The 15,440-nt window shown below is 37.7% G+C and overlaps 1 protein-coding gene and 1 pseudogene across 4 annotated transcripts in view; both read left to right on the top strand.

Annotated features, from left to right (window-relative positions):
* The window catches only part of CORIN (corin, serine peptidase), a 249,441-nt gene that overhangs the window by 84,363 nt on the left and 149,638 nt on the right, over window positions 1–15,440 (top strand). For 3 of the 4 annotated variants that reach the window (XM_032334231.1, XM_032334229.1, XM_032334232.1), the window contains one exon: window positions 13,245–13,426. In XM_032334231.1, coding sequence (XP_032190122.1) covers window positions 13,245–13,426 — 182 coding nt within the window. The remainder of the gene's footprint in view (window positions 1–13,244; window positions 13,427–15,440) is intronic. The other variant, XM_032334230.1, reaches the window with a different exon arrangement.
* LOC116584099 lies at window positions 4,339–5,152 on the top strand (annotated as a pseudogene).

Raw genomic sequence — 15,440 nt, 5'->3', positions numbered from 1 at the left:
TTTTGTTTTTGTATAGTGTCTTTGATTTTTGCTTCTAAGATTTTGATAATAAATCAGGGTTGGAATTCTGCTATGTTGCTAACTTCCATTCAATTTATGTTCATCTTTTAAGCTTTTGCTTTTGTTAAAATCTTGATAGCCAAATAAAAGTTCTAGGCCCATTTTTGTTCCAGTCCCTAGGGAAGAAGAAAAAATGCTAAAAGAAACAAATGATATTAAGAATTGCCTTCTGGAAGGCACAATTTGCTCACGTTTCATAAATGCCCTAGGCTTCCTCTTAGAAGCAGCAGAGTTTCCTGGGGAAAAAGTGAGCCCATACTCCAATCCCCATTATTTAAAGTTACAGTAAAAATTCCTTGTCATTTCAAATATACAGATGATATGGCCTTCCTATTCTGACTCCTTCACATTACTAAAGATGGCCATATTACTGATATGACCTCTAGGTGAATAATCAAGATGGTTATCAAAATTATTACTGCAATGATTAAAAAATATTTGCTATACTAGAATTCTAAAAAATTCTAAAATCATCTAAAAACATCTAAAACATTCTAAAATCATCCAGTTTATACTCACAGTTTCTACTACTGCACAGCATTGTATTCCCATGCCATTTCTGAATTAAATTTTACTGACAGTGTTTTAATAAGAGAGTAAAATTTATCTGCTTCTAATGTAATTTTGGAGGGCTTACTGTGTTCTTAAATGTGTTATCTTATAAGACAGCCTGGGCCAATCTCCTGCATAAATGCAAGCCTGGAATCATCTTAAAAGCTAATTGGAAAATATAGTTTGCTTTAAAACAATTTTTTGAAATAATCATTCATTATACCAAGTCAGCATAGGCTTATTTTATTATCGTTTCCTAAGTGAAGAATAATTATATACTGCTAATTTATTTTACTAAAGATTTTATCTGTGTCCCAAGAACTCTGTTGTGTCACATTTGGAGATGAATGGTAACATTACAGAATTAACATTTTTTTTTCAGAATTATAATCTTAAAAATTTATATCAGTCAGTAGTCAAATAAATAAAGAAAAGCTTTATTGCTTTTACCAAATAAATATTCTGAAAGCCATTTGCCACCTCCTTCTCTGAGTTTATCAATGAACTAGGAAGCAGCAGGCTTTTTCAGCCAAACTAGTGTTGACTACATGGCTGTTGAGATAGTCAATTGTATGACTGTTTCCTTTTCAATGTCAGTTAATCTAGTCTATTCTGCAATACTAATCTAGTGGTTAACCTAGTCTGCTTTTGGCATTATTCATAAAATATTAAATGATAAGTAACTTCATTTTATGAGCCAAAATAGCACCAAGTGTGGGTAAGATATAGTCAGATGGCTCATATTACTTTTATTTTACAAAGGCATAAAGCTAGAGGGGGTATATAGCTCAGTGGTAGAGCATTTGACTGCAAAGACATAAAGCTAGAGAACCAGGTCATGACAGCTCAGCTCTTTCTGACAATGCCCTGTCCCATCACTGACAGTGTCTCAAGCACACACATTTCATCAAGATCACTGGAGTCATTTGTTTACTTTTCTCCTCAATAATTCATTGGTATTATGTGGATGTGACTAGAATGTAGATTTAATATTTCTGGTTCAATTCATTTGAAGATCCATATGTAAGGCATCATTTCATGACATACAAAAAATCAAAACAGCTGCAAAAATAATTTAACAATTGCAAGTTTCTTCTGTGATTTGTTAATCCTCTATCTCACGGGCCCTGGTAGTATGCCAAGTATTCATGAGAATCAGAACTGTGTTGATTACAAGTTGTGTGGAATTTTATATTCCCTTTCAGTGGTGGCTGTGTGGTTTTACATTATTCACACTCATCTTAATTCAAGCTGTGTTTATCTGTTGGTATTTCCTTGTTTTTCTATTTTAAGGGTGACCCCCTACTATTGGCATCTTAACAAGACACTTAATCTGTAGAGTTTTTATCCATTACAATTTTACTGACATTTTCCTCTTCCATGAGAATTATTTCAAGATTGAATAGCACATGTAAAATTTGTTGACCTAATGGGGGAGGAAATCACAGGAGCAGGGCCAGCAAGAGCTCTTGTATAATCCATAGAAGTTGAGAGCTGGGTAGTGATGGTTCTGCTCCCAACTTTGCTGACAGCTTTATTCCAAGCAGGCCACTGAATTAGCCCCTGCATGTGATCCCTTTATTTTGTCAACAAATATTTGCTGACTGTTCATACTAGGTATAAGGCCACAAACAAAATGAGATCCTTGACCTCGTAGAACTTTTATTACATTGAAGGGAAACAAACAAATAAATAGGTAACAAATAAAACATTAAAATAAATAAATAGTAGTATATCAGGCAGTGATGAGTGCAATGGAAAAAAAATGTAGCAAGGAGTTGGAGAGCATTGAGAGAATGGGGGTGTGATGGCAAGAGGCGCAGTTCTCAGCAATGTGCTGTTCAGCGAAACATCACCGAGATCTGTGAGGATATAAGAATCCAGGAGATGAGGGAGACCTGGACATCTGTTGGTGTTTCCAATTTATTTGTGCCTTTAGCAAGCATTTATTGGCACCTACAATGTGCCAGGTGCATAGTTTGATGCTGGGGATGGAGAGGTGAATAAAATAAAGTTCTGCCTTCAAGGAACTCAGCATAACAGGAAACGAGACATGAAAATAATTAAATTATTGTACAGTGTGATAAGTTTTCAAATTGTGGGAGTAGCAGAGACATAGAGGAAGAACTCTTTCCGTATGGCATTATTAGAGAAGTCTACTCCCAGGGAGGAGGTAACAGCGAATTGATTTTAGAGGAAGAATAGAAGTTTGCCCTGTAGAGAAGGTGGAATAGAAAGGCATCTCAGGTAGAGTAACATACCAGATCTAGCGTATATTAGGGGAACGGCAACTAGTTTAATTTTACTAGGATATAAAATGGGGAGAGAAAAAACATATTTTGGAAATTTTAGGAAGTAAAAATAGCAGCACCTAGTGATTAATTGCATATGAATGCTGAAGTTGAGTGTGAGGCAAAGGTTTTTGGGCATGGGCTTTGGGAAGATAGTATTACCACCAAGAAGATCATGTATATCAAAGGAGGAGTGGGGGCCGTGGTGGTGGTAGGGACAGGGGTTGAATTAATATTGACGTCATGTCTTTATCTGGTTCAAGAAGTGCAGGACAATACTATTCCTTTCAGAGGAGTTAAGAACATTTTTTTCTTCTGTAAGAGATGACATGAGTTATACTTTCATCAAGTGGTTTGCTAGTAAACTGGCTCCCTGAAAAAAACCAAACTGCTGACTTCTGCATGGGTTGCCTGCATTTCCCTATGAGAATCTGTAGCTCCCACCAGCCTTCTCCGTAGGGCTTTCTCGAAGTTCCAATAACTGCTCTTTGCCTTGTTCCTTAACACTGGCTAACAGAACCTCTCAGCATAGTACACTACTCCTTGCTGGTTTTTCTAAATCCTGCCAGCACCTTTGTTAAGCGGTCCTTTCATTCAACACTCTGCAGGGATCTTACTTCAGCGGGTCATTTCTTTCCTGCTGGAACCATGGCTATTACATACAAAAAATAAGACAGACATAGTCCTTTGCTTTAACAGAGCTTCAGACCCCCTGAACTCCCTGATATTTCCCATTATTTCTCTTCTGATGTGGGACAATGACGTGCAAACATTCTCTTGTACACTTTTCCAACTCTATGTCTAGTAAAGCTGGAAACCAAAGAAACCTCTTTCCTACCTCTGTCATACCCCACCTAAATCACAGCTCTTATGGTCTCTTGAGGCCAACAAAATGTCCTGGCATAGGAAGTTGATACTGTTGGTCCATCAAAGAGAAAATAAGCCATCTGTTACGTTTGTGTTTTCCAGCAGTGGTGATGAAGTCATGCTCCTGTGTCATTTGTGGATTTATTCCTGTGTGACCTGTGGCTCATGTTTATGAAAGTAGGCCAGCTAGGTGACACATTTTGGAACACTGGGCTGGAGTCATAGTATCCAACTATGAGATCTTTTTTTTCTTTAGGTTTTGGTTTCTTCACAAGGCAAAAGGAGGAAATAGGTATCAATTAACTTGCAAGACTTTTCCAGCATTAACATTCTTCTCATGAAAAAGGTCTGCAGCTCTGGGAGCTGTCTGTGACTATGACTTTGTGAGCATTGTCCACTGAACAGCTCAGCCTAACAAAGAAAATTTAGGAATGTGTTTTTTTAAAAATGATTGTATGAGTTTTGTTAATGAATACATCAAACTCCATAGTATATTTCTGACCAAGTGATATATCAAAGAAAAATGTATTAGTTACTTACTATTGCTTAACAAATTACCACAAATTTCATAGCTTATAATAATGCACATCTAGCTCTTCCTGTGTTTAGCAGAGCCACAGTTCATGGTCCCAGGAAGCCTCCAAAGCATGTAGCAGTTCCAAAGCATAGGTTGCTGGATAAACTGAGTGGGTGTGTTTGGCCCTCGTCCATCAACTGGTCCCCATAAGCTGAAAGAATGTCTCCCTCTCATCATTTCCTTAGGGAACAGACCTAAGTATGCCCTAGCAGGAGATGAAGTAAAGAAGATCTGTATACAGCATTTATACAGCCCATATTGATATATAACCTATCCTGCTGGTTTTTTTGGAAGTCATCAGCATTGACAAGACTGGGAAGAATTTCCACTTGATCTGTGACACCAAGGGTTGCTTTGCTATTCATAGGATTACACCTGAGGAGGCCAAGTATAAATTGTGTAAAGCGAGAAAGATCTTTGCAGGTTGTGAGGGAAGGAAAACCTCATCTGGTGACCTGTGATGCTTGCATTACCCACTATTCTGAACCTCTCACTTATCAAGGTGAATGACACCATTTAGACTGATTTGGAAAGATTACTAATTTCATCAAGTTTGACACTGTTAATCTGTTAGACCAATAGTGCTAACCTGGGAAAAATTGCTGTGATCACCAACAGAGAGAGACACCCTGGTTCTTTTGACATAGTTCTTGTGGAAGATGCCAAAAGCAACAGCTTTGCCCCTCAGCTCTCCGACATTTTTGTTGTCGACAAAGGCAGCAAACCATAGATTTCTCTTCCCTGTGGAAAGAGTATCTGCCTCACCATTGCTGAGGAGAGAGACAAGAGACTAGTGGCCAAATAGAACAGTAGATAAAGGGTCTTTAGGTGACATGATTGAAAGTCTTTACTTAATTAAAGATAATACAACATGATTAAATAAACAAACAAACAAACAAACAAACAAATAAATGACACCATACACATCTATTATCCCATAGTTTCTGTGGATCTTCAATCTGGGAATGACTTATGTGGTTTCTTTGCTTTAGGGTCTGTCATATAGGTACAATCAAGGTATTAGCCAGGGCGGTCTTATCTGAATCGTGTTGGAAGAATTTTAGTTCCTCAAGAGTTGTTGGATTAAGGGTCTGTTTCTAGCTGGCTGTTGGCCAGAGGCTACTCTTAAGCCCTTGCCGTCATGTGGGTCCCACACTATGGCAACTTGGTTCATCAAATCCAATAAGGGAGAGAGTCTGCTAGCAATAGAGAAATCATAATTTTATGTACCCTAATGACGGATGTGACATCCCATTACCTTGTATTGGTTGCAAGCAAGTCTCTAGGCTGACTGATATTCAAGGGGAAGGTAAGCTTACACCGAGCCTGAATATTAGGAGGTGGTGGTCATTGAGACCATCTTAGAGTCTGCCTGCCACAGAGATTCTTTTTTACTTTTTTTAATGGTAAAAGAATTTTAAATCCTAAGCTCTTCTAGTATATTTAAAGTTTAGTTTATGTGCCAAAAATAAAAAGTGATAACTAAATGCAATGTGAGATTCTGAATGGAGATCTTGGGAATATTTGAATTACTTGTTCAGTAATTTTAACGTTATCTCTTTATCAGAACCTTTTTATAAATTTGGGGAGAAATGGGAAGATGTTGGTCAAAGGGCACAGTAAGACAAAAAAACCTGTAATTTTTTTGGTAAATAAAGCAAACAATTTTAGTAGATAAATTCACTGAAAATTATATAGGTATATACAATGGAATATTACCCAGCCACCAAAAAGAACGAAATCTTGCTATTTGCAATGATGTGGATGATGTTAAGCTAGAGGGTACTAGGCTAAGTGAAATCAGTCAGTCAGTGAAATAAAAATACTATATGATTTCTTTCACTCATATGTGGAATTTAAGAAACAAAACAGATGAACATGGGGGAGGGAAGGAAAATTAAAATACAATAAAAATCAGAGAGGGAGTCAAACTATAAGAGACTCTTAACTCTAGGGAAAAAACTGGGTTGCTAGAGGGGAGGTGGGTTGGAGATGAGGTAATGAGTGATGGGCAATAAAGAGGGCACTTGATGGAATGAGCCTCAGGTGTTACATGCAACTGATGAATCGCGAAATTATATCCTGAAACTAATAATACAGTATATGTTAACTAAATTGAATTTAAATCAGAATTTTTTAAAAGTCACATAGGTAAAATCTACCACTTTTTTTGGTTGGTTATTTTAGAATGTCCTTTCTGGTGAAAATACCATAAAAGCTTCACTATCACTATATACTAGAATTATTTATATATCTATTTATATGTATTTGTTTCAACAAATACAGAGATGATGTTACAGTACTCTACTTGAACTTCTATCGAAATGTGTTAGGAACTTCTAACACCAAATGCACTTCACACGTCAATTTAAAATAATCACCAGTTCTAAAATAGTATTCTGATAGCCGAATCCAACTCTTTACTTGTGCAGAGCGCTGTTTTCAGATGTCAGTCAGCTTGCTGCTTGGATATAGACACTCATGTTCCAAAATAGTGTGGTCTGTCTCACTGCACTGTTCCATGTGATGAAAAGCCAAATACTTCAACCCCTCATAGGCAGTTGGACTTCATGCAAAGCAAGAACAAATGGATCCTCGTTTTGCTCACTGTTTGAAAGGGCTGCTCGTTATAAATACTCTATCACTATTTCACAGGTCCTGGTCCAGCAATTTGAAGCTTATGGGTCTCGGTTGGTTACACCTCTTATGAGAGCTATTTGGAAACACTCTAGTAGACATTTTTCTTAAGTCCTATTTTTAGAATGGAAGGCCTAATGGTATTTTAATGTCTCTATATATTCCCAGAACAAATCTCAAGAAAAATGTCTGTTACCTTTTGAAATTTAGCAAAGCTGGTAGGATTATCACAGCTCCTCTGAGAAGTACTGTGTTAAAGAATGAATCTTGATTTACGAAATGTTACTGGTTAAAGAACCAAGGGAAATCAGCTCTTTCAAACCCCTCACTTTTCAAATGAGGAAAGTGTGAGTCTTGGTTTGAGTGAACTGTTGGCCCAAGATTAGACAGTGAGGAGTATGGGAGTTTTAGAATGGTAGACTTGTGTTTTCCTGCAGAAGATGTCTGTGGTAAGAGTCAATGACAGTTTCTGAGATAAGATTCATGTTTAGAACATGAAAATTGTTTACTGGACCCTTGTGTGAAACTTTATTACTCTTACAGAATATTCTGAGAAAAGATGTAGATGTATGAACCCAAAAATATATGGGTTCATAAGTGAGGAAAGGTCCAGAAACCTCTTGGGAGAATTGGGCCCTGTGTGTAGACAGCTTCTCAAGGATCTTCCCCTGAAACCCCCCCACACCCCTGCTGACTATGTTAGATGAATGTTTCCCCTGTAGTGGCACTTGGCATTCCATCAATTAGAGACTCCTTTGCTCCAGTAAATAATCTTCTAGTGATGCAAAAACCTTTGGGAGGGTTAAGTGTTCATCTGTGATTATGAATTACTCTGTGTTATTTTCATCTTTCTTTTTCTTTGGCAACCTAATTAGGATCTGATCACTTGGGGAATGTAGTTTTGATTATAGGAAGGGAAAAAGATGTTTATGAGCTAGGAACACTCTAGTAGAGATGGCCATCTAAGTGGGGTTGCTGGAGTGGGGGTGGCTGGGATCGTGTCAGAAACTGGGACCCAGGTCAGGGACTACAAGGCAAAGGAAGAATGCCGAAAATAAATCCAGATTGCTTGTAGCTTTACTCTGGGCTGTCTCACACAAAGAAAAAAAAGAGAGAGAGAGAGAAATGACTTTACCTTTCTTGGTGTTCCTTAGGCCATTTGGCAAATACTGATTCATTGCTGGTTAACTAGGAGTTTGTGGAATGAAGGGAGAACCCAACCTTGTGTATACAGTTGGTCCACTCAGAAAGTGCATGCAAGCATGCCTTGTTTAATTGCACTTTGCCTTATTGTGCTTCACACGTGTTGCATTTTTTATAAATTGGAGGTCCGCGGCAACCCTGTGTCGAGCAAGTCTATGGGTGCCATGTTGCCAACAGTCTTTGCTCCCTTCACATCTCTGTGTCACATTTTGGTAATTCTTGCAGTATTTCAAACCTTATCATTACTATTATATTTGCTTTGATGATCTGCAATTAGTGATCTTTGATGTGCTGTTATAATTGGTTTGGAGTCCTGTGAGCCACACGCATGTAAAAGGGTGAACTTAGTAAGTGCTGTGCATTCCCCTGGCCATTCTCCTGTCAATCTCCCTCCCTTCAGTCCCTTCAATTCCCTGAGATACAACAACGTAAAATTAGGCCAATTAATAACCCTGTAATGACCTCTAAGTATTCTAGTGAAAGGAAGAGTTGCATGTTTCTCACTTTAAATCAAAAACTAGAAATGAGTGGGTTAAGCCTGTGCCTTTGGCTCAGGTCATGATCTCAGGGTTCTGGGATTGAGCCCTGCATGGGGCTCTCTGCTCGGCAGGGAGCCTGCTTCCTCCTCTTTTTGCCTACTTGTGATCTCTGTCTCTCAAATAAATAAATAAAATCTAAAAAAAAAAAAAAAAAAACCTAGAAATGATTAAGCTTAGTAAGGAAGGTGTGTCAAAAGCCAAGAAGGCCAAATCTAGGCCTCTTGTGCCAAACCCCCAGATTGTGAATGCAAAGAAAAAGTTCTAAGGAAATTAAAAGTGCTGCTACTCCAGCGAACACATGCATGATAAGAGAACAGAACAGCCTTGTTGATATGGAGACAGTTTGAGAGGTCTGGACAGAAGATCAAACCAGCCACAACATTGCCTTAACCCAAAGCCTACTCCTAAAGCTTAAAGCAGGACCCTAATTCTCTTCAATTCTGTAAAGACAGGGAAGTGAAAAAGCTGCTGATGAAAACTTTAAAGCTATCAGAGGTTGGCTCATGGGGTTTAAGAAAAGAAGCCTTCTCTAGAACATAAAAGTATGGGCAAAGCAGCCAGTGCTGATGGAGAAGCTGCAGCAAGTGCCTCCAGAAGATACAGCTAAATAATTAATCAAGGTGGCCACACTGAACAACATGTTTTCAGTGTGGATAAAACAGCCTCCTCTTGGAAGAAGATGCTATCAGGGGCTTTCAAAAGCTAGAGAGAAGTCAATGCCTGGCTTCAGAGCTTCAAAGGACAGGCTGACCCTCCTGTTAGGGGCTGATGCAGCTGGTGACTTTGAGTTGAAGCCACAGTTCATATGCCTTTCCAGAATCTCTAGGGCCCTTAAGAATTACGCCAAATCTATTCTGCTTGTACTCTATAAATGGAACAACAAAGCCTTGATCATAGCACATCTGTTTACAACCATGATCTACTGAATATTTTAAGCCAGATCTACTGCTCAGAAAAAAAAGATTCCTTTCAAATATTGCTGCTCATTGACAATGCAGCTGGTCACCCAAGAGATGGAGATGGACAATGAGATTAACGTGGTTTATGTGCCTGCAGACACAACACCTATTCTTTAGCCCATGGATCAAGGAGTCATCCCAACTTTCAAGTCTTACTTTTAAGAAATACGTTTCCTAAGGTGATAGTTGTCATAGGTGGTGATTCCTTTGATGGAGCTGGGAAAAACAAATTGAAAACCTTCTGGACAGGATTAACCATTGAAATGCCTTTAAGAACATTGGTGATTCATGGGATAAGATCAAAATATTAACATTATCAGAATTTTGAAAGAAGTGGGTTCCAAACCTCACAGGAGACTTTGAGGGGTTCCAGACTTCAGTAGAGGAAGTAACAGCAGGTGTGGTAGAAATCACAGGAGAACTAGAATGCGAAGTGAGATTGAAGACATGACTGAATTGCTACAATCTCATGATTCAACTTGAACAGATGAGGAACTGCTTCTCAAGGATCAGCAAAGAAAGTGGTTTCTTGAGATGGGATCTACTCCTGTGAAGATGTGGGAAAATTATTGAAATGACAACGAAGGATTTAGAATGTTACATAAACTTAGTTTATAAGGCCACAGCAGGGTTTGAGAGGATGGCCACCAATTTGGAAAGTTGTACTGTGGGGAAGATGGTATCAAAGAGCATCCCAGTTACAGAGAAATTGCTCATGAAAGGAAGAATCAAAGGATGCGGGAGACTTCACTATTGTCTTGTTTTAAGCAATTGCCACAGTCACCCCAACCTTCAGCAGCCCCCGCCTTGACCAGTCAGCAGCCACCCACATCTAGGCAAGACCCTACACCAGCAGAAAGATTATAACTCACTGAGAGCTCAGATGATGATTAGCATTTTTTAGCAGTAAAGTATTTTTTAATTCAGGTGCATACACGGTACATTGGTTTTTAAGACATGATGCTGTTGTGTACTTAACAGTCTGTAGCATAGTGTTGACCTAACTTTTATACGTGATGGGAAACCAAGAAATTAATTTGATTTGTTTTATTGTGATAGTCACAGTATTCTATTGTGGTGGTCTAGAGCCAAACCTGAAAAATCTCTGATATTAAGTATCAACCTTTTTTTTTTTTTTAAGATTTTATTTATTTATTTGACAGTGAGAGACACAGTGAGAAAGGGAACACAAGCAGGGGGAATGAGAGGGAGTAGCAGACTACCCGCTGAGCACAGAGTCCAATATGGGGCTCGATCCCAAGATCCTGGAATCATGACCTGAGCCAAAGGCAGATGCTTAATGACTGAGCCACCCAGGAACCCCAAATATCAAGTTTTGAACAAACCTTGAGTTGTGCTTTTGGAACACACATTCCTGAAGTATGGGTTCACATGAATAAAATGTTTAACTGAGTGGATCCTGGTATCAGTCTGACTGGGTTTGAATCCTGGTTCTGACACTAACTTCAGTGATCTTGGACAAGCATCTTATTTTTCCTGTGCTTTAATTTTTTTTACTTGTATATTTGGGATGATAGTAATAGTACTTATCATTTAGGGCTTTAATGAGAAATGAGTGAGTTAATGCACTTAGAACAGAGCCTAGCAAAGTGTTGTAAAGCAATTGCCTAAAAATTCTATGATCTGATTCTTCAACCATGTCCTTCAGTTCTATTTGAGAAAATATAGTCTCTAACTTCTCTAGGATAAGATTTTTGTTTCTTGAGAGAGGTAGAGAATGAATAGAGATTGTGTTATTGGGGGTGGGGACAGAGAGAGAGAGAGAGAGAATCCTAAGCAGGCTCCATGTCCAGAGCTGAGACCGTGGTGAGATTCAACCATCCTGAGATCATGACCTGAGCCAAAACCAAGAGTGTGTCTCTTAACTGATGGAGCCACCCAGGTGCCCCTCTGGAATAAGATTTAAAAATGTTATTTAAGTGACACTTCCTTAGTCCTGTAACTATCTATGTATTTCTCAATGGCAGTCAGCTGTCTTCTTTACACCAAGAAACTTGTCTGGACAAGTTCATAATTTTATAACCCAAACTGAATCTTTCAAATGCAAAACCTCTCTTTCCACATCTTCATTAACAAATTTAGTAGGTAGGTAATTATGTGGAGATCAGGATTCTACAAGATACTGAGTTTTGAGACAAGTTCCTGAGAACTTGTCAAAATGTCAAAAACATTTTGTATCTGAATGTAATTACCAAGTACCCCTTTTCCATATTTGTATATAGAACAAGATCCCTCTCCCAAAATTCTTCTACAGACTCTATCAGTTCTATTTTAATTCAGTGGCTGGTGTATCCCATTAATGTTCCTGCTATCTGGAGAAGTATGAATGGGGAATCTTAATGTGCTTGCTTAATCAAGAGATTTTTTAAAGCCAGATTATTCGATCCTTATGTGAAAATAGATAATACGGAAGGGTAGGTAGAACATAAACTAAAAGTTCGAACACCAGGATTCTCTTCCTGCTTTGCCATCAAGAAGATGTATGATCTCGAGTCCATCCCAGAATCTTCCTGGGCTTGTCTCAAATGGAGGATTTGAACCAGGTATTGCTTAAGATTTGTGACAGATCCCATATTGTATGATCGTCCAACATCGTCACGACCCTACCAAGTGAAGTATGTACTTTGCCTTGACCGACAGGTATATCTTCTTTCCCAGTTTCCTTAAAACAATTTGAAATGGCTTTGCCAGATCACCAGCCAGGGCGAGAGGAGCATTCTGTGGCTACAATGTGGGAGACGGCAGCCGGGTCTGCAAGAGAACAAGTCCCTGCCTTATACAGGGACTTGTATATGCCTTATACATTTCTACATTTACAACTAGAATTGTAACATTCTCGTCCACAAGTGTTGGGTTGCAAGGCAGAGGAATAAATCCAAGCTCTGGGAGCATCATTACTCTTACCATTAATAGCAGTTGTTTGCTTTTTTCTATTTTGCAGAAGATAAGGAGAAATCTGGGAAGATTAATAACTGCTTAAAAATGAAGATCAATAGTTTATTACTATAGATAAACAACTGAGTTGGCCCTTGTCTATTTTTTCTGGGGAAGCAGTGGAGTTCCAGGAGCAGCTTTCTGTCTACGTCTCAGAGACACTTTTAATTTTTCAAAGGGGAGATAAAGAAATGAAATTAACCTATTTTGTGACCTACTTCTGCTTTTCCAATTTGGAGGCCTTCCTTTCTATGTTAATTTACTGCATTTGCTATTAACTAGAGCTTTTTTTTTTTTTTTTTTTTTTTTGGTTGACGGGTTTGCTTGAGCACAGGAAATCTAAAAAAAAAAAAAATCACTTGAGATAAATATTTTTACAAGAGATAGTAAGCTGATATATTACGGAGCTAGCTTATTCCCTCTAGAATCATGGTAATAGGGTGGCTCCAATCCTTGTTTTAGGACTTAATGTAGAAATTTAAGTTGTTGGCTCTAGAAAATATAAATTAAGATAATATCATGGCACTGGTGGCTAACTTTAATTTCATTGTTATTTCAAAAAGTAGTCAGTAAAAACATTAATTTTCACATTTTTTTCTTCTAGCCGTGGACTCCTGCCCTGTAAGTCTTTCTGTGAGGCTGCAAAAGAGGGCTGTGAATCAGTCCTAGGGATGGTGAACGCCTCCTGGCCCGGTTTCCTCACCTGCTCCCAGTTTAGAAACCAAACCGAAAGCAGCAACGTCAGCAGAATTTGCTTCTCTCCACAACAGGAAAAAGGCAAGCAATGTATGTGTCTGTGTTTCATTTCATTTAAGAAATTTTTATTGAAATACACCATTCATACAAGAACGTATACATATAATACATACTTCAGTGTATTTTATGAAAGTGACCAGACCCCTGTAACCAGCACCCAGATCAAGAGATAGATCACACAAGACTTCTACATGAATGTCCGTAGTGGCATTAATAATGGCAACCAAAAAGTGGAAACAACCCGCATATTCTTCAACTAATGTATAGATTTAAAAAAATAGGATATTCATATAGTGGAATATTAATTGGCCGTAAAAATGTATGAAGTACTTGTACATGCTGTGATACGGATGAACCTTGAAAATGTTAAGTGAAAGAAGCAAATCACCAAACATCCAGCATCCCCCTAAATCTCTCAAGCCCCCTTCCAGTCATCTTACCCCCCCCCAACAAAGAAACCTCTCTTCTAAGAGAAGCCATCCAAAGTGATATCTGTCATCTTGCCCACTTCTGAACTTCGTGTCAGTGAAATTGGGAAGGATGGACTCCTTTTGTATCTAGCTTCACTTGCTCAAGATTATGTTTGAGAGATTCCTTACGTTTTCTTCTTGTAGTTCATTCATTCTCACTGTTGCATAGTATCCTAATATATTATATACCCTAATATATTATTCTGTTCAATTGTTATTCTATTCAATTGTTCAACTGAGTTGTTTCCACCTATTATGAATAGTGATGTTTTGACTATTCTTGTGCATGTCTTTGACTGAACATGGTCCATATATTTATTCAGCAAAAAGTTTTTTGAAGTGGTTGTCCCAATTTATCCTCCAGTCAACTGGGTGTGAAAGCTGCAGTTGCTCCAAATCCTCCCCAACACTTGTTATTGTCAGTCTTTTTCATTTTACCAATTCTGGTGATAGCATTGCTGTCTTTTGTGGTTTTAAGTTGCATTTCCATGATGAGTTTGATTAATTTTTCAAAAGAATTTGGTGATGTAAATAGCCCTTTTCACGAAGCATCTGTCCGAGTGTTTTATCCATTCTTTGGTTGGGTAGTTTGCCTTTTTGTTCTTGATTTATAGTTCTTTATGTATCCTAGATATGTCAACTTCTGGGTTTATGTATTATGAAGATCTCCCACTTTGTGGCTTGCCTTTCTTATTAGTGTCAAATTATGGAGCAGAAGGTCTTAATTTTAATGGGTCTGTATTATCAGTCTTTTATTTTGTGATTCTTTTTTGGTGTCTTGTTTAAAACATCCTTGCCTACACAAAAATGTAGGGTTTTTTCCCTCTTTTCTTCTTGGACCTTATTGTTTTAGCATTTACATTTATAATACCATAATCTGGAATTAATTTTTGTGCATGGTGAGAGCTATTGATTAACTTTTTTTCTGTGCATATAGTTAATTGACCCACTGCCCTTTATTTATTTAGAGTATTATCTTCTCCCTCTGTACTATATGTCACCTTTGTTTTTGGTCAAGTGATGGATTATATATACATGTGTTTCTAGACCCTCTGTTTGGCATAGATTTAAGCTAATTCTGCTCTGTCTGGATTCCTGTAGTTTTGTAAGTCTTTATATTCAATAGTGTAAGTCCCTCAGCTTTTTACTTCTGAAAGACTGTTTGCCTATTCTTGGTCTTTCGCATTTTATGTAAATTTTCAAATCACTGCGCAGTTTCCCCAAGTGCTTTTTGTTTTGAATTGGGATTGCATTAAATCCATAGTTCAAGTTAGGCAGAATTGTTTTATAACATTGAATCTTCCAACCCATCAAAATGATATACTAGGGTAATCTTTACTTAAGTAGTTTAATGAGTTAGTCTTTATTTTCTCTCAGTAGTGTTTGATAATTTCAACCAGAAAGATTTTGTTCATCTTCTCTTAGATTTATTTATGTGTATCTGATATTTTTATGTCATTTGTAAATGGAATCTCTAAAAAAAATTTGTTTGTATACAAATAAATCACATACTGATTTTTTTTATAAATTTTTTTTCATTTATTTATTTTCAGCATAACAGTATCATTATTTTT

Source organism: Mustela erminea, chromosome 2 (assembly GCF_009829155.1).
Source record: "Mustela erminea isolate mMusErm1 chromosome 2, mMusErm1.Pri, whole genome shotgun sequence".
Taxonomy (NCBI): Eukaryota; Metazoa; Chordata; class Mammalia; order Carnivora; family Mustelidae; genus Mustela; species Mustela erminea.
The sequence above is the reverse complement of the archived record's forward strand: the minus strand, read 5'-3'. Positions and strand labels throughout refer to the sequence as shown.